This window comes from Mobula birostris, chromosome 1 (genome assembly GCF_030028105.1).
Source record: "Mobula birostris isolate sMobBir1 chromosome 1, sMobBir1.hap1, whole genome shotgun sequence".
Taxonomy (NCBI): Eukaryota; Metazoa; Chordata; class Chondrichthyes; order Myliobatiformes; family Myliobatidae; genus Mobula; species Mobula birostris.
In genome coordinates this window covers 239381657-239401096 of record NC_092370.1, presented here as the reverse complement: position 1 = coordinate 239401096, position 19440 = coordinate 239381657, and the positions used below count along the sequence as shown (strand labels likewise).

The following is a 19440-nucleotide window of genomic DNA, read 5'->3' as shown; positions in this document are numbered from 1 at the left end:
TTGGTCTGCCTGGTAGTACTATGGATACAGGTGGTCGAGGGGTAGATGTGGACAGAGTAGGTGATCGTCCAAACAGCACTCTAAGCAGGTAATCAATCAGTCATCATTTAGGGATGCCCAAATCCATTAAAGGAACGTCACTAAACGCTACAGCTTGTGAATGACTGGCAGATTTCTCAGAGTTCCGAATGTAATAGGTTTTAACACAAAGGGAAAATGTTGACATTCCGTAAGTCTTCCTCACCACTGGCAGCCTTTCGAAAGTTGTAAATTTAATAAGTTACAAATCACTTCAGAGGCCAATGCCAATGAGTGAACTGACAGCGTTAATTACAACGGCCTGAAGGACCAGCAGACCAAGGGATGGCTGTACCAGTCACAAACAGGAAGGAAACATTAGTGAGAGTGAGTAAAAAGGAGGGAAGAAAGAAAATAGTCTCAGTGGCCACTTTATTAGGTACACCTGCTTGTTAATGCAAATAACTAATCAGCCAATCACGTAGCAGCCACTCGACACACAAAAGCATGCAGACATGGTCAAGAGTTTCAGTTGTTCAGAATGGGGGAAGAAATGGAATGATTGTTGGTGCCAGACGGGGCGGTTTGAGTATCTCAAAAACTGCTGATTTTCTGGGATTTTCACACACGTCTCTGGAGTTTACAGAGAATGGTGCAAAAAAAAAACCCAAAAAAAATCCAGTGAACAGCAATTACGTGGGTGAAAATGGCTTAAATAGAGAGGTCAGAGAATAGCCAGACTGGTTCAAGCTGACAGGAAGGCGAGAGTAACTTGAATAACCACACTTTACAACCGTGGTGTGCAGAAGAGCATCCCTGAATGCACAACACATCGGACCTTGAAGTGGATGGGCTACAGCAGCAGAAAATTGTGAACATACACTCAGCGGCCATTTTATTAGGTACAGGCAGGCAGTGCCTAATAGAACGGCCATTGAGTGCATACTATTTGTGGCTGGTTCCTGGCTGAGATATTTGAGAAGGTACCTTGGGCTTTCCAGCCGGCCATTCTCTGATGTAGATCGAAGCTTTCCAGTTGAAAACGTTCCCCTGCAGTCCATTTTAAAAGCAGGCCCTGATTCAGATTTTTACAGTGGAAACCCCTGTTGACAACATGAAAGCTAAACAGAATTGAGGCAGAAGAGTGATTGTCCGACATCAAACTGCTGAGAAATAGCTGTATTCTTTGCTTTTGCTGCAGTGCACTCTATAAAATTACCTGGAACAGCATGTCCGTTCAGCCTTTCATATATACCACCCCTTTAACAGAGTGCTCCTTTGCTTTCTCACAGCCCCGAAAAATAGGAACAAAGAACAATAAACAGGCCCTTCAGCCTGCAATCTTTTAACCTACTCTAAGATCAATCTAACCCTTCTCTCCAGTTTTCTACCATCCATGTGTCTATCTAAGAGTTTCATAGACGCCCTTAATTCCGGGGCTCCCAACCTTTTTTACGACATGGACCCCTACCATTAACTGAGGGGTCTGTGGACCCCAGCTGGGAACACCTGCCCTCTACCTCTGCCTCTGCTAACACTCTAGGCAGGGTGTTCCATGCACTCACCACTCTCTGTGTAAAACAAAACTTACCTCTCACATCCCCTGCCATACTTTCCTCTAATCACCTCAAAAACAGAAGCAACACACACAAGATGCTGGAGCAGCTCAGCAGGTCAGGCAGCATCTATGGAAATGAATAAACAGTCCACCTTTCAGGCCGGGACCCTTCTTCGGGACTGGAGAGGAAGGGGGAAGTCGCATTAAAAGTAAGGTCCTTTGATGGGCCATGGATTAGTGTGGACACGATAGGCGAAGAGGTCATGTTTGTGTGCGGTGTGATTCTATGACCCTGTTGATCCATTCCCCTTTTAAAAGGGATGATCTACTCTCCTGACTGTCTCCAGGACTGCTGCAATTCAACATGATTCGTCGCCGCCTCCTCAGCAGCAATTAGGGATGGACGGTAACTGCTGGCCTTGTCAGTGATGCCCACACCCTGCGAGAGAACAACTCATTTTTGCCCTCACCTCGCCTTTGAAGCTGTACCTTCCAGACCTCAAGCACTCACTGTGTGAAAACGTTCTCCACTGAAGCCAAGAATCACAGCGGGGGCGGGGGGTGGGGGACTGGTGTCGGCATCAGTTCCTCTTTGGCAGTTCCTTGGGGCTCAGCAGGGTTTGCTTCCAAGTGACAAAGGGGTCAAACCTCGATCGAGAGACTCAAACGTGTGAGTAGTTGGGTAAATCATCAACACCATCGTAATGTGCCGTGTAAAACATGGATAATGCACCCCCCTGTGATGCCCTTATACCGGGATGACAGAACTGTGTGAAATGAGCTGGGGGGGGGACCCTGCACTTCTGCTGCGGGCATGAGGATCATCACCAACCAAGTGCAATTAACTTGTCTGGATTGGTGAGAAGACAAAATCGGAATACGTACAAGTGGAAACTCTCTAGTCCCGCACCCTGAGACCCGGCTACTGCCTGACCACAGGAAACCTGGAGAACAGAAATTGCCCCCAGTCGTCTTCCTCTGAACAGCGATACGGTTTTTCTTAAATATACAGACTTTTTGGTGTCATGTATGGGTTCTGGGAATGGTCAGTACCCCAAAGTTTCACAAAGTTGGAAACAGTGTTGGCCGTGTCTGCAGAAGCTGCACAGGTAGGTTAGTGATATACAGACCTTATCTTAAATTAGTTTATTAGCATAGACCTGTACTACATGCTGGACCATGGAATGATACAGAATATCAAACTAGGGAGTTTCAACCCGCACCATCCGGTTAACACTGTTTCGGAACCTAATCTGTTGAGCTGAGCACAGCTACCACACCAAACCTATGCCATGACAAGTCAACATCTAAATGAATAACAACCCATGCTTTCTCATCCGTCCGGATTTACAGAAGCTTCCGGATCTCCCCCTGGTCTCCTGGACATGGGAACAAACTCCCTCTGTAGGACAGGACAGCACAACGGGTTGCAGGGGAGCACTGAATGAAATGGCCATCTGATCTCTGACCCAACAAGAGAAACTTTTCCAGGGTATTCTCTAAATCAGAATCCACCCAAACTTGACTGCAGTGGTCCCTGAAGTATGAATGGATATCAGGAGTTCCACAGATTGCAACTGTGATGATGATGCTGGTCAAATGATGGACCAAACACTCCTTCTGCCATACCAATTAGATGGTAGTGTTAAAGAGATACACACTCTCTTCAAGCACTATTGAGGAGGGGAATGGTGGAAGTATGTCTCTTCAGTAGGTAAACCACAGACTAGACACTGCTGCTGAACTGGCCACACACAGGTATAAGTAGAGCTGAGTTCTGAAGAGCAAACTGGAAATACAATGAGACAGTGAAAGACTAAAGCAAGTGCTCCAGGTGACCTGTTCCCAAGCAATATCTTGCGTCAATGTCCCCAGATCCACCTGCCTTATCAAGGTCCAACCAGCCTCTGAGGAAGAGAGTCCCACAGCCCCTACAATCCTCCATGAGAAAACTACACCCCATCTGTCTGATATAAGCAGGCCCTGGCTTTCAGTTTGAGGCTCCGAATTCTAGATTCTCCCACAGGAAGAAACACACCCTCCACGACAGTCGTGTCACGAACCGGCAGCATTCAACATCTTGTAATCAAGCCCACTCCTGCAAGAGAACCACAAACTTGTGGTAGAGTTTGGAGGCTTGCGTGCCTCAATCACCCAGCGAGCTGTGCGGGCTGGAGTCAGGGCTTTACGCTTTGGTTCTCAGGGTCACCCGTGCCAAACAGGTCAAAGGGTAGAGGCCAGACTAAGAGTGGTCCACCAGTCCTCCAGGTTTGGGGGTCCAGCTCAGAACTAACAACCCTGACTGGTCAAAAAGAGCAATTGTTACAAAAACAGCAATGAAGAATCGTTCTAACAGACAGAGACAGAGGACCTTCATTGTGGACAGTGACGTAACAGGCAGTGATTAATTAAGCCTGCTAACCCTTTATCTAGCAGATAAAAGTCTAGCTTGTCCAGCCTTTCCTGAGATAACCCAGCTATTGCAGGGGTTTAATACATTAACATCCCTTGCCAAGCAAGGAGACCAAGACTGCGAAGAGTAGTCTAGATGTAGAGTCTCACCAAAGACCACTATGGTATTGAATTTTCTTCATTAAAAACTATAGCATTCTGTCACTGAAAGACTTAATTTAACAATGAAGGGATAAGCAAGATCCGTTTAAAGCCAGTCCACTGCCGGTGTCGGATCTGCTCCCATTCAGGGATTGTAATTGTGCCTCATTCACCCCCACTGAACCGGGATGGGAGCAACCACTTTAACTAGCGCCCCAAGCGGTTTGGCCATCTCAGCGCAGTCCCTGGACTCTGAGGGGGGAAGCTTTCCCTGGGTGCCATTTTTTAGCCAGTTTGGGAGCCCGGTCCAATGTTTCCGTAAGTCTCATTAATCCATGTCCAGTTATCTGCGCTACAGCAGCCTCAGTTTTACAGACGAGAGCGGCTGCCAACATTCCTGGTGCTGTGTGCTGGCAGACAGCAAGCACAAAAGGCTAATTAGACTTGGCCAGCCAGAAACACTGACCTGCCCACAGATCCCAGCCCCAACTGGTGACCACCAGGTTCCAGTTACGTATGTGACAGAGGTTGGGGGAGAGAATACAGAAACCCAATTTAAAAACAGACACATCTTACCAAGACAATCTCCAGACAAGGCTGGTAGCCGTTCAGCTCAGGAATCAACTTGCTCAAAGGGCTGGAAAACTTTGGAAGCTGAGAGACACACACACACACACACACACTATAGCAACCCCAGAGAAAAGCAAGTTCTCTACATCAATAGCTGTGCTTTATTTTTAAGCTATCATGTTGGGTATATCAGGAATAGAATCAGGGCAATTCATCACACAGAAAATATCCATATTTTATTTTATTTTATTTAGAGATAGAGAACAGATCCTTCCAGCCTAACAAACCACATCGCCCAGCAATGCGCCTTCCCAACCCTAGCCTATTCACAGGACAAGTAACAATAATCAAATACTGTAACCTGCTAACTGGTATGTCTTTGGACTGTGGGAGGAAACCTATGAATTCACGGGGAGAACGTACAAACTCCTTACAGACAATGCTGGAATTGAACTCAAAACTCTGGAATGCCCCGAGCTGTAAAGGCATTTTGCCCACTAACCCACCCCTCCACAACCCCAACCACCACTGCTTTATCATTTCCGGTCAGAGTCACCTTTATGTACAGACATTGCTGTGCCTAGCATCATTTTATAGACACACCATCAATCTACGTGTATGAGCCATCTTATAAATTTATATTTATTGTATTTTTCTCTATTATTGTCTTCTTTACCTTACTGTATTTTTTTAATGCTGCATTGGATCTGAAGTAATAATTATTTCATTCCCCTTTACACTTGTGGACTTGAAATGACATTAAGCAACCTTGAATCTTGTATCCTCCCTCATTCCAGAGGCTGGAGTTTAACACAACAAAATGGAGGCTCTCGTGTGTGATCAGTGAACAGAATGGCCCACTGCTGTAAAGGGCAAATTTCGGTGGCATAGCACCACCCCATCCCCAAGGTTTCTTCTATTATTTACTTGCTCTCAGGCAGGCTGGCACTTTTTCCCCAGATTCGCTTTAGGGAAGATTACGTCAATTATTTGGCGATGGGTCTGGAGTCACCAAAGGGTCAGACAAGAATGCTGGTGGTGCTCACGGCTCCCTGGATTGTCACTGCCATCATACCTGGGGGAGATGAGGCAGTGCGAGTCTGCTTTCAGGGAATGCAGGAACCTGATGAGCGATGGGCCAGAGAAGGGAAATGTGGAGATCGGAAAAACAATACCCAAACAACATGCTCTTTCTGAGTAAGTCTCTCAAAACAATTCACGCCTACAAGGGCCTACAGCAGCTTCCCGAGAGGTGGGAATCCCAAGCTCCCCCATACAAGCACGGCAGCCTGGCCGCAACCAGCATTCTCGGTCTGAAAGCTCAGCGGCCCTCAGCTCTTCAGCACCAAGGCTCAACCACACAGTATCCTATACAATTATTTATAATTTCTCCCGTATATGAAATTCTACAGCACAGGAACAGACCGTTTGGCTCATCTGCTCCACGCCAACCAACATTCCTAGCTAAGCCTGCCTTTGGCCCATATCGCTATAAACCAGGGGTTCCCAACCTGGGCTCCACAGACGCCTTAGTTAATGGTAGGGGTCCATGGCATAAAAAAGGCTGGGAACCCCCTGCTCTAAACCTATACCTGTCCAATTTGAAGTGTCCATAATATACTGTACCTGTCTCAACTACTTCCTCTGCCAGTTCATTCCATACACTGGTCACCCTCTGCCGCTGTCGGGAAGGGGCTCCAGGAGCTTTCGGTCCCACACCATCAAGTTCAGGAACAGTTATTACCATCGGGCTCCCAAACCAGAGGGGGGATAACTTCACTCACCCCAGCACAGAACTGATTCCATAACTTATGGTTATAAGTCCTGACGAAGGGTCCCAGCCCGAAACGTCAACTGTACCTCTTCCTAGAGATGCTGCCTGCACCAGCAACTTTTATGTGTGTTCCATAACTTATGGACTCAATTTCACGGACTCTACAGCTCATATTCTCAGTTTCATTCATTGATTTATTTATTATTATATTTGCAGAGTTTGTGCTTTGCACATTGGTTGTTTGTCAGTCTTTGTGTGCAGTTTTTCATTAAATCTATTATATTTCTTTGTTCTATTGTGAATGCTTGTAAGAAAACAAATCTCTGGGTTGTATATGGTGACATATATGTACTTTGATGATAATTTTACTTTGAATCCTCTGGGTGAAAAGGTTTCCCCTCAGGTTCCTGTTAAATCTCTCCCCTTGCACCTTAAATCTGTGCTCTCTAGTTCTTGATTCGCCAACCATGGGAAAAATACTATGAGCAATCACCTATCCACACTTCTTGTGATTTTATACACATCCTTAAAATTACACCCATTCCCTACACTCCAGTGAGAACAGTCCCAATCCGATCAACCTCTGTGTAGCTCAGTCCCAGCAATATCTGTCTAAATCTCCTCTGCACTCTTTCCAGCTAAGTGACAACTTTCCTAAAGCAGGGTGACTGAAACAGAACAAAAAATACATAAAAGTCGCATCCCCATGCGATTATTCCAAACACTCCTTTAAATATATCAGAAGCAATACAAATATAAACCAAAAAAAACACACACAAGTGATTCTGCGGATGCTAGAAATCTAGAACAACACACACACACACAAAATCAGGCAGCGTCTATGGAGGGGAATAACCAGTCCTTCAGGGTGAGGCGGCACTTCGCCTGTGAGTGTTGGGGTCATCTATCCAGCCTCCTCTACGTTGGTGAGGGCCAGCACAGGCTGGGAGGCCAGTTTCTCCAGCACTCTTGCTCTGTCCGCCACAAGCAGCTCTCCCTGCCACTACTCATTTCAATTCGACTTCCCATTCCCACTCTGGCATCTCTCACCATAGTCTCCTCTACAGCCACAGTGACGTGTAATGCATTTTGGAGGAGCAACACCTCATAGTCTGTCTGGGGACTGATGGCATGGATAAGATTACTCTAACTGCTGGTAAATTCTACCCCTCCCACCCTCTTTACACCTTCCCCTCCCCCACATTCTTATTCTGGCTTCTGCCCCCTCCCTTCCCAGTCTGAAAGCAAATAAATTTGTCATTTCAGGTCTATGGTAAACACAGGCCACAAAACAAGAAAAAAGACCTAAAATTTGAGAATTTACAGGATATGTAACTAGACTGAAGCTGCATTGCTGAATGCTTCATCATCAGTAACCACTTTTGGCTTTCAGTTATACATTATAGAATGCTTCACAGTTTTTCATGAGAGCTTATACTATTGGCGGATCCCCTCTCCCGCAACCAATCATCACCTTCCTCAGCATTTGATCTCTTCTCGGGAACCGGACACGAGAAAAGAGTTAAATCGGGTGATTAAATAACGAGGTGGCAAGTCACTCCCGAAAGAAGGGGGAACAGGAGGGTAGCCCTGAGGGAGTGAAAAACAGGAGAAAATCATACACACACATGCACACACTAACGCAGATACATGCACGCACGCACACACACTCATACACAGATATCGCATGCATGTATGCAGACATGCACAGATTCGCGCACACACACTCTCTCTCTCTCACACACACACACACATACGGGCACATGCAAACACCCACACAAACATTGAAATATGTAGCTACACACAGAGGTGCGCACGAACTCACATAAACTCAGGCAATATTTTTTTCCTCCAATATCTATGCACACATCTCCTTTAATCGGGTCTCTTTCCCACCTGGTGTTATATCTCGGGCTTCCTGTATAAATAAACTTTGATGTTGAGACAGGGAATTGAAGCCCAGCTTCACTCGAGAGTGCCTGAGTCTAGAGATTGTCGGGACTGGGGCAGCGGTGACTCCGGCTATCGTGCATATCTGCAGCTCCAAACGACCAAGTTCTACATTCTCTTCTTTACATTCACTTTAGCTTCACATTCACATGTCTACCGCGAATTGCAAAGACGAGTAACACACATCAGACTTGGGAGAGAGCCTCAGCCACGGGCTCCCGACCGGCTTCAGCGAGGCTGCGCAATTTGTCGTCTTTTGCACATTGCTGTTTGTCAGTCTTTGTTTCTGTATAGATTTTCATTAAATCTATTGTATTCCTTTTATTTCTCCTGTAACTGCCTGCAAGAAAACGCGCGTTGATGTGTGTGCGCGCGTTTGTGGAAGTGTTTTGAGGACGTGCCCGTGTTTGTGTGCACAGGACAGGAGCGGGTTGGGGATCAGTGCAGAGAGCACACACCAGGGACGCTGGAGATCTCGGCGAAGAATCTGTAAACGGGCAGCCGAGGGCACCCGGTGGAGGCAGGCACCGGGGCAGCAGTGCAAACAATATGACACCGGCACACTTCCACCGCTCTGCTGAAATATTTTCCTCCACCTCACTACAAACAAAACAGTACCAGTTCGAAGTTTTCTACGCAAGGCTTTACCAACATTTGGGATTTGGCTCGGTGGAACGTGGAGCGAGGGGAGAGAGGGGGAAAGAGAGAAGGGAGGAAGGGGAGAAAGAGAGGGAGAAAGATGGAAGAGAGATTGAGAGGGGGAAGAGAAAGCAAAAGGGGGGAGAGGGGGGGAGGGAGACGGGGTAGGGAGGGAAAGGGATGGAGGAGAGAGAGACGGGAAAGAAAGGGGAGAGATAGCAAGAGAGAGGAAGAAGACACCAGCGAAGGACAGCCTCTTATTTCAACACACTGAGTGAGGGTAGGTACATGGGAGGGGGAAGGTGCAAGAACAAGAAAGGGAGTGAATATACAGGAGACAGGGTTGCAGGCTGGACTGTGGGTGGAGAGAGGAATGCAAAGAAAGAGAATGTTGGAGCCTGTGTGTTGGGGGGGGGAGAGAACGTGGGTGCTGTGAGAGTCGAAATCCTCACTCTACCTGAGGCACATCCACAAAGCACACCTCAAAGTGCCAGCAGACTGTCGGGACACCGGGGCGGACCGGTGGGGTGAAAGCAGCTGCTGCATTCCTTCACACGGCCGACTACCGATCAAAACCAATAAACAATGATCCTCCACCTCCACCTCTCTCGACATCACCTCAAATTCCATTTCTCTACATGCAAATTCACAGGTTCAAAAGCCATTTCACCACATGGACAATCACCGAAACAAAACTGAATTCTTCAACATTTTCTTCCAAGTCATTTACATCCTGAAAAATTTTAAATGCTAAAATAAAACAGTTCTCTTAATACTAAAGCTTTTAAACCTATTTATAAAAACAATGAAGCCATGTACATTACTTCACTATTTTTTCTCTCTTTTTGCATTACTTGTTTAAATTTTATATACAATGGATTCTGGTTAATTGGGTCATTGGTTAATTCATTTTCTCTCTCTCTCTTCTTAAAACGACTTTCTGAATTCTTGGGACAACTCTTTACGAACAAAAACAAATCCAAGAGAATTGCCGGGGTATCCTTTGTTTATTTGAAACACTATGCCACTTAAATGGGGCAGGAGACTGTTGCTGAACGGGTTCTAACTAGTGTCAGTCACGCGCACTTGTGTGGCCATTAGATGCCAACACCATGCTTGAGCAAACAGTTTTAAATGACGACAGTTGCATGCACCTGTGCGTAAAAAAGCAGTGATTTCTGTCATCGATAGTGAGAAACTAACAGAAAGACAATTTGGAGCTGTTCTGCTCACTGCGGTTTCAAGCATTCAGGCTTGGAGATGTCAGAAACGTCTGGGAGTGAACATGAAACGATTTCACTACTTCAACAAGTTAAGAACTATGAAGAATTTTAAGGTATGAATAATCATCTTGAAGAAAAATGAAGATTTGGAGGATGAAATCACCGAGAGCACTGTATGAAGTCAATCCTCTGCACTGGGTGTTTGCACTGATTTTGTTCATTTACAGTCAAAAGAACGCAACGTGGATGAATTTCTCCGTCGATAAATATTAGGAACTAATACAGTTTTATGGCCCTGCAACAGTATTAGTAATGTTCTAATTTGTTCTGTACTTTAATTAAATGCATAATTTGTTTTTCAGGTTGCCTTATATATACCTTTTAGCTATTTCCATGAAACATCAGCTAATTAGGGTAGCCGCTTAATTGGGTCAAAATGCACTGGTCCCTGATGTGTCCCATTAATGGAAATCCACTATGTTTACTTCGTTTTTATGACACACACCAATGATATTAAAACTGATTCTGATTCCAAAAGAACGCCAGCGTCAGCAATAATGTTTTTTAAAATTACATTAAGAGATTACAGAAATGCACTGCAAACGCTTATTCTGGAGATTTACGGTTAAGCTGCACACCGGACAGAAAATATACAAACCCTGATTTCATGCACACGGATAGGTGTGCGTGCAAGCATGTGCACATACATACACACGCACACATGCACAGATAAACACAGATACACCCACAGAAACTCTGAGGAAATGCCAGATGCTGATCAAACAACCCAACAGCATGAAGCCAGCAACTCTCCCAAATCTCACTCGCCGTCATGGGACAATTTAAAGAATATGCTTCTCAGATGCTATCAGTACGCCTGCTGGGACAGGTACAAGCCAAGCATTCAGACTCGGAATACCCTCGGGTAGATGGTGCGGAGCCATCAACCTGAACCACAAGAGACCCTCTGGTGAAGTCTGCGGGGGAGAAAGGGGTTCTGAGATTTGCACCCAGTCATCACGAGGGAATAGCAGGTCAGGATACCACTACAGGGAAAACTGCCAGAATGTCCACATTCGGCTTCCTCGGTTCATCCAAACTCCAATCTTGGAAGAGCATTGTTTTTAATGCAGACATGATTTCATTCAACCCATTACACAACTTAGTATTTGTTTAGATAGGTTTCCATACAGCTGAGTAACCCCTACACGAATAAGCAGTGAATTAAAACACACACACACATGTGCACTATAAAAATCAGCCCCTATAAACAACGTCAACAAGGAAATCCAAACCACGCTGCCTCCGCCCTTAACTTTCATTTTGCCTGCATGGGTTCTTTTGTTGAATAAAGGTAAGTCTTCCTTCTGGGTTAGGCAAAACTGACTTCCTGGGCAAAAGGTAAAGGACTCCTTTCTAGAAATCAGGGAACAAAGTCCCTTGTAGAATCCAGGCACAAAATGAGATCGTTACCCTTCAACAAAAATCAGTTCCTACTCTTCACCGAGTCAGGGTGACAAGAGGAAGGTGATTTTCCTCCAAAGACATAAAACTAGCCAACACAATTAAAGCAGGTATCTTGCACAATATTCCAGAACACCGTTTCCAAAACAAGAGAGTAAAATATCAGCACTATTCATGATTAAAGCAACCTCTTTTCTTAACATTATAGTCAGCAGGGTCAATACCTCCCAGACACTTTCTGGAGCAACAGTGTGGAATCATAACTAAAACAGTAATGCTTATAATAAAAGCACACAAAGGTATCGGGAGGGCAGGTTGCCCAATTTGTGAAGAAAATGCGTGCGTGTGCGCGCGCAAGCTAGGATGTGTACGTACAGGTGACGTGTGCTACACACAGTAACGATGGGAGAGTCCCAGAGCAGTTTGTGCACAGGTGCTTTTTACCCTCTACCACCCCTCCATGTTATATCGAGAGTGGATCACTCACAAGGTGGTAGTTTGAAGAAAACCTTAGGGAAACTTTTAACCAAACTCTGACTTGATCTCTCAACAGTGACGTGGTATTGTCGTGGCTGCACTCACATCACAGAGTACAACAGCACGCATGCGCGCACACACACACACACACACACACACACACACGCGCGCACACTCACACACGCATGCGCACACACACACACACACGCACGCACACACACACATAAGGAAAGAGGCCAATTATCAGCTCACTGAGGGGTATTTGACACACTACCTCCTGCAAGGTTTTCCTGCTTGGGGCAAATTCCTTTCGTGGGCGTTAGCAGCCGGTCATCTTCCTCTGGGGTGACTTGGATGCCAATCTCGACGGGTTCAGACACCCTCCTGGGCTCCGGGTGAGGAGGCGAGGGACTGCGTTTATCCACTGCCTTGTCAAAGCAGCCAGCCGCCGCGCTGCACTGCTTCCTCTTGTGCTCGATGAAGATGAGGATATCGGCCAGTGGGAAGTGAGCCTGGCACTGGCCGCAGGTCAGCAGGTCGTGGTCTCCGCCAGCGGGGCCTGCCATGGACGCATCCTCCTCGTCTGTGCTTGCTGCCTCCACATGGTTAGCCTCTGTTTCGTGTGGGACCAGACAGAGAGAATGGGGAAGAAAGGAGAGCCATCTTTTAGATAAAGTCACCTCACAACTCGGCCCATTAACATAATAGGAAAACATAAAACCCAATGATATAACCCATAATTATTATAAATAATTATAATATTCACACATGTTGCATACTATACTGTTAATGTAGTTTGTGTGTCTCTCTTCATTTATGAAAGAATGCAATTCTATTAAACATTAAATTTATTTGAATGTCACAAGCAGATTATATTTCTGCCTGTGCAGATGAGGCATCGCAATTTTTTGAATCTATGTGGGGAAAACCATTCTAATGTAACATATGTTGATATAGATATAACCCAGACTTAATAAAGAATTTTTACTAGTGTGTATCACTATGAATGTGTCTCTCTATATAAAGAAAATATGCTTTATGCATTTGCATAGATAAATTATTTTCGATTAAGCCAAAAAATTGGCACAGCCACCACATCAGCTGCTGATACATCCCAGCCAAACAGAAGATTTAAAAATATATATATCTTATTTGAAATCCTGCGGGACTGCTAGGCAGGGAGAGGCACAAGGCAGGAGGCGTCCCCTTTTCCTTGCCTTTACCTGCACTTTACAGTCGGCAATCTGAGTGAAGGGTTGTGCAGATATTTTTCTTTTCTGCTGGATGATCTATGCTTCAGCGGAAATCCGCCAAAAACAAAGCCTGAAGTGCAAAGGCCTGATCTTGAACAATGTCGCTGAATAATCATAAATCTGGATAATATGCCGCCCCAACTTCCTGCCTAATTCAGTGTCATTTTATGCCCCAATTTGGGTTCACTCCTCTTGTTTGTTAATTTACACAGTCCGCGATGATTGGCTGGGTAATTATTCTTTGGGAGGGGAAGCAGGTAGGAGGGGGAGGGTCAGGCATGTACATCACTACCCTCCCCAATTTGCTTCAGGACTATGTGTAGATTCACAGACAGCCAACAGGCTGTAAATCCTCAAGTGCAGAGGAGGGGACGGCTGCCGAAATATCGACCCAGTCTAAGATTTTCTCAATTCCACATAAGAGGGCAAAGGATGCCATTTTTAACAGGGAAAGCGTCACAAGTGGTGGCGTGCAAGACCCTTTCGTGGCACTGCTTCTACTTCCTAACCATCAGCAGGTTTTAATAAAAAATAATTTTATTAGGTTGTGTTTGTGACAAAATATGTACAAGCACGTTTCTACATGAACAGGGTACAACAGGGGTGTGGGGGGGATGGGAGGAGCAGAAAAGAGAGAGTGAGAACGATAGGGAGAAATGGAGGAAAAGCGCGAGATTGGGAAACAAAAGCATGACGAGGAATATTCTGATTCATCTGCCTCCCCAGCCACTGTAGCGACAAGAGTATAACATTGTACTGCTCTGCACAGACACTCCCTCAAAGTTCAACAACTTGCGCTGTCACCGAATTACAGGAAGCCTCATTATTTTATGGGTACAATTTCGTTTCTCCGTCACTTGAAAGGACTTAAACAGATCTTTCAAGGCTTATTAATCGGCACCAAAAGCCTCCAACAGAACTGCAGCTACAAACAGATTTGTGAGACCCGAGAAGTCGTATTTATTTTCTGCTAAATAATACGTCTGTGTGTGTGTGTGTGGAGGGGGGAGCTTTTGTATAAATCTAGGCCAGTGACATATATTTTACATATGCACACTACAACGCACAGTGGTGACACCAACTCAATAAAAATATTCTGCATTTCATACGCAAAATAAAATCTATGATATTTAATATCAGAAGACTCGAAAAAATGGCAAATATACTCTTGGTGGCTGTTCTATCATTAATCAATTCCCACATCTGCTGTCACTTTTGGAAGAAAATGATGATATTCATCTAACCTACTCATTGACGTGTGTACAACTGCTGAAGTGTATCCTCTCTGCATTAATTTATTTCTAAATAACTTGCTTAAGGCACCTTTTGTTATATTCTGGGTTTTATAAGCACGAAAACCAGTGACGGAAGGCTGAGATGTGGAAGGGCACCCTGATTGCTTCCTACTCATCACTGGCCTGGGATCTGATCCTCTCTGGAGCCAACCAAACAAGAACACAATCCCTTCCTGCCTTAATTCCTCACCAGCACTGAAGAGAAATTCACATTTTTACCACAGTCAAAAGATTTCTCCTTCGCACAGATAATGTACAATTAAAAACAAAACCACATCAGTAAAGCAACACAAAGTATCTCTGTAAATACGACAAATATTTCTCTGCCCACCACACACAGAGATCTTTTTTTCAAACAGAACGACAGTTACGCTCTTCCATATTCATTATCAGGTGCTGAAAACCTTTGAAATTAATTCAAATAAGAATAAAAACAATACCAACATATTTCTTGGGAACGTTTCAATCCATTATTTTAATTATAACCCCTGTCTGGAATGAGCCAAGTTCCTCTGAAGAGAGTGTTTTGGTTTAACAGAACTAGCATTATGTTTCAGAGGTTGCTGCTGTATGCTAACAGCAGGCAAAATGCAAAAACAGGTAGTCTTTTTCTGAATAAAAATATGAAAAGAGTATGTTGCTTTGAAAATAAATCCAACGGCGGAGTGTAGTATAGATGTAGAGGGTGCATTATTTATGTCTGATGGTAAGACAGGTAACAGCCCTGGTCAATGGATCAGAAGGAGCTTTAACACAGTGATGAGTTGACTTGGAGCGCCCCTTAGCGGTAGCCGCGCGTCGCTGCCGATCCCCAGCGCGGGACACGCGCTTTAAGTTAGAGCCCTGGACAAAGTTTAATAGATAGAATTGCAACTGTCTAAAACCCGATCTAAGATCGAAAATCTTGATCATCCTGTTCTGTTTAGGATTTGTTTCGGCAAAAAAAAGGGATGCATCATAAATTGTGGGCGAAGGCCCCCGATTGTTGTTATTTTTAAAAATGGAAATTTTAGACTTGCTAACGCGCACACTCTGCCCCAACCCCCCAGCTCTTTATGCAAAAACAAAGACAGGCAGGAGTCCAGCTCAGACCTGGTGCAAGCCCAAGTTCAATGTCTAATGCTCCATCTCCGCAGCCGTTCAGTAACCTTCCCCGCCAGACCGCGCGCAGGATGCTTTCACGTTGTATTCATTAAAAAAAACACGTTTCTATTGCAAAGTATAAACTCGTGCAAAAAACACACACCTTGCACACTGGAACCCGTATTTAAAATATTTCCAATTCTTCAACACCCCCCCAACCCCACCCTCCCCGAAGCACACACGCTGCACTCAGAGTCTCCGACAAAGCGGCAGGGTGAAAAGGGAAAGATTCAATCGGTAAAGCACCCTTTGCACTGCACTCCGCACGAATCACAGTGCTCGGGGTCCGCGGTGCTCGGAAGCACCGATGCAAGTTGCAGGTCGCAAATACACTGAGCAAATGGGCTCAAACTACAGCGGCAGGGTACTGCAAATCTCTGTCACGGGCGAAAGGTATTGGAAAAGGAGGGAGAGCGCCAGATTCCTTCTGGTATTCCCGAGCTCGGCATTGACAACGAGGGAAGAGCAAGTTTGGGCGGGGGGGGGGGGAGGGGGGTAGAGAAATAGCTAATCCCACAAATGTGCATTTAAATAAATGAAACTTAGAGCGGGGAAAACGTGGCTTCCGATTTCCAAATCGTTTATTTATCGCTGAAATGCATTCGCTGAATAGGGCCGGAATCGTTTTCGAGGGACAAATTCTTAATTTTCCTCCCTATCTCCCCCTCCCCAGCAAAACATCGCGCTGTCAAAAGAAAATTAAGAATTGCAAAGCCTCAGACTCGTCTACCTTTACAGCGAGTTACTGAGCTCTCAAATAAGAAGTCTGCGCTTTATAACAGCATAAAGACGGAAGCGTACAGCAAGAGCGACTATTCTATATTCTTTTAGTGAAAAATGCACACAATAAATAGCAGAACGTCTTGGATTTATCCCCTATTTAAACAGTGCTTCCATTCAAGCATTTTTAATATCTACAAACAAGAAGCATTCTCCAATCGTATCTAAATACATTTACCTTTATCCAGTTTGCAAAAAAAATGCAACCGATCCTCAACAAAAAAATAAATGAGATTCCAACCTCAGCACGGAGACGCATACAACCAGCAGCAAAAATAAGAAACATTTTTGGTTGGAAAGAAGAAATGCAATCGCAATTATTTTTGGGAGAGGAAAATTATAATCTCCAGAATTTCAGGCTAACAATAAGAAACAGATCGCTTGTTTGGAGGGGTTACCTCGCCGGCTGCCTCCGCAGCGAAGTGGATTTATGCTATTTCTTTTTCGGGGAGGGAGAAGAATATATTTATTTAAATTTTAGCAGAATAAAAATCATAAATATTCCGACTTTCTCCTTATTTGGCCACGTTTCGAACGTTGCGATCGCCGCGTTCCATCCACTGTCTCGCGCTGGGCAGCCCCGCTCACGCGCCACTTGCAAGTTTTCAAACATTTTCTTTTTTTTTAAAACACCCTCCCAAAAAAAAAGCTACAAAAATAAACAGTACAACGGAAAAGCGGGCACCCGCACAATGATCCATGCAAAAAGGATAGCTCCAACTCTCAATTGCACAAACTTTTTTTTTTGGAGGGGGTTGTTTTCAGCAAAATTACAAATTATAAAAACACGGGGGAGAGGGAAAAATTGTAACTAAAAACAAAAATTGCAAAGCGACATCCAGTTGCTACACACAAAGATCCGCATACAAAGCTCCGAAGGCATAAAAAGATTACATATTTCTAAAAAATCTTTCTGAAATATATTAAAGCGCAATTAATTTCCTTCAAATCGATTTAAAAACTAACTCTGCAGAATTAAAACTCTGAATGTTTTGTTGTCATCCTGACTATTAGAGGCAAAGTGTGCAACTGCACCTTAAATTTCCCTTTAAAAGAGAAGCAACCCCAAATAACAATATCTACAGGCTGAAATATTATTTAAATATATGCATATTATTAAAATAAATCTATTTTATTTTGCAATGAGGTAGATTTCTTTCGTCTATGTGGGGTTTTTTGTTACTTACGCGAAAATTCCCTTTTACTTAAATGCTGAGGGTTGCCTTGCTTGCGGCGAGACATAGTCGGTCACATCTGGAGCGGAAAGACGGCGACTCCAGAGAAAAATATCTTCATCACAGCCCCTGACAGAAAATAAATTGGAAATAATGCAAAGATGGCGGATGGAGATGGATTGTGGGATAGCCGTCAGAAAGAGAGAGAGAGAGAGAGAGAGAGAGTGAGAGAGAGAGAGAGAGTGAGAGAGAGAGAGAGTGAGAGAGAGAGGGAGAGAGGGAGGGAGCTGCTACCACACACACATTACACACATATACACATTACAGCAGCAAACACACACACACACACACACACACACACACACACACACACACACACACACACACACACACATACACACACACACACACACACACACACAAACACATTCAAGTTCAAGTGCGGACGTGACGCGCCCGCGAACTTGAACGTCAAGGCGGTGAATTGGCCGCCAGCTCAATGAGGGCTACTACTGGCAGAGGCATCACACTGTAGACAGCGAGCCTCTCATTCACTCACTCACTCAATCGTCTCTCTCTCCATCTCCATCTCTCTCTCCCACACACACACACAGACACTCTCTCTCTTTCTCACACACACACACAAAATCTTTCTCCCTCTCACATACAATCTCCCACACACACATTAACACACAGTCTCTCTCTTTCTCTCTCTCTCATGCACACACGCTCTCCCTCTCTCTCTCTCTCACTCACACTCACTCACTCTCTCTGTCTCTCTCTGTCTCTCTCTCTCTCTGTCTGTCTCTCTCTCTCTCTCTCTCTCTCTCTCTCTCTCTCTCTCTCTCTCTCTCCCGCTCACTCGCTCTCTCACAACAAACACAGGCGGGACCTGATGCAAAGATATGTTTGCATCAACACTCTTTGTATTTCAAAACATTCATTTTTGGAAAGGGAGGGGGAGATGTGGAATAAATGCCTTATTTTTATTTTGCGTTTACTGGAAACTTTGTTGCAAGCTCCATTAAGAAAATGGGTTTCGGGTCTGACCACAAACACCGCTTTCAATTGACTGCTAACTTTACATTAATCGCCGTTGTATTCTGAAAGTTAAGGTGGACTCTCTCGCCCCAGCGGCGTGCGAGGCGAATGCCATCTAATAATTCTTCCTGTGTTTTATTTTTTTTAATAGTCTATTTCTATTAGGTGTGACTACTTAAAGAGCGGCGGGGGTGGGGGAATGCTGGAAGGTATTCATCCATCTGCTATTCTGAACACACGCACACACGGGTTAACCTGAGAAGCTACTTATTGCGATGTTCCCAGTCTCTTAAGGAGACGCAATTGCACCGTTTACTACTGGCGACGGAGCGTATTGTACTGACACTGACTCACGCGTTATGAATGCATTCGGGCTGATCTGAGTATTGTAGAGTTGGCAGCAACTGCTTATTTCAATGTTTGACGTATCTTGTTATTACCCGTCTTAAGAAATAAGCCACATATAACGTGGGGGCACTTCGACATCTTCCTGCCCCTGTGACATTGACTCCCTGTTCATCCCTTTG

At 44.8% G+C, this 19440-nt stretch overlaps 1 protein-coding gene across 4 annotated transcripts in view; it reads right to left on the bottom strand.

Moving 5' to 3' along the window:
• Positions 1-18686, bottom strand: part of bcl11ba (BCL11 transcription factor B a) — a 195897-nt gene extending 177211 nt beyond the window's left edge. For 3 of the 4 annotated variants that reach the window (XR_011888067.1, XM_072274330.1, XM_072274343.1), the window contains exons 1-2: positions 17885-18684; positions 12501-12839 (exon numbers count right to left, since the gene is read on the bottom strand). Coding sequence is in view for 3 of the 4 variants with exons in the window: in XM_072274330.1 (XP_072130431.1) it covers positions 12501-12839; positions 17885-17939 (394 nt within the window). In the remaining variant the exon portion in view is untranslated. Of the gene's footprint in view, positions 1-12500; positions 12840-17884 lie in introns of all 4 variants that reach the window. The other variant, XM_072274352.1, reaches the window with a different exon arrangement.
• Positions 18687-19440: the final 754 nt, after the last annotated feature.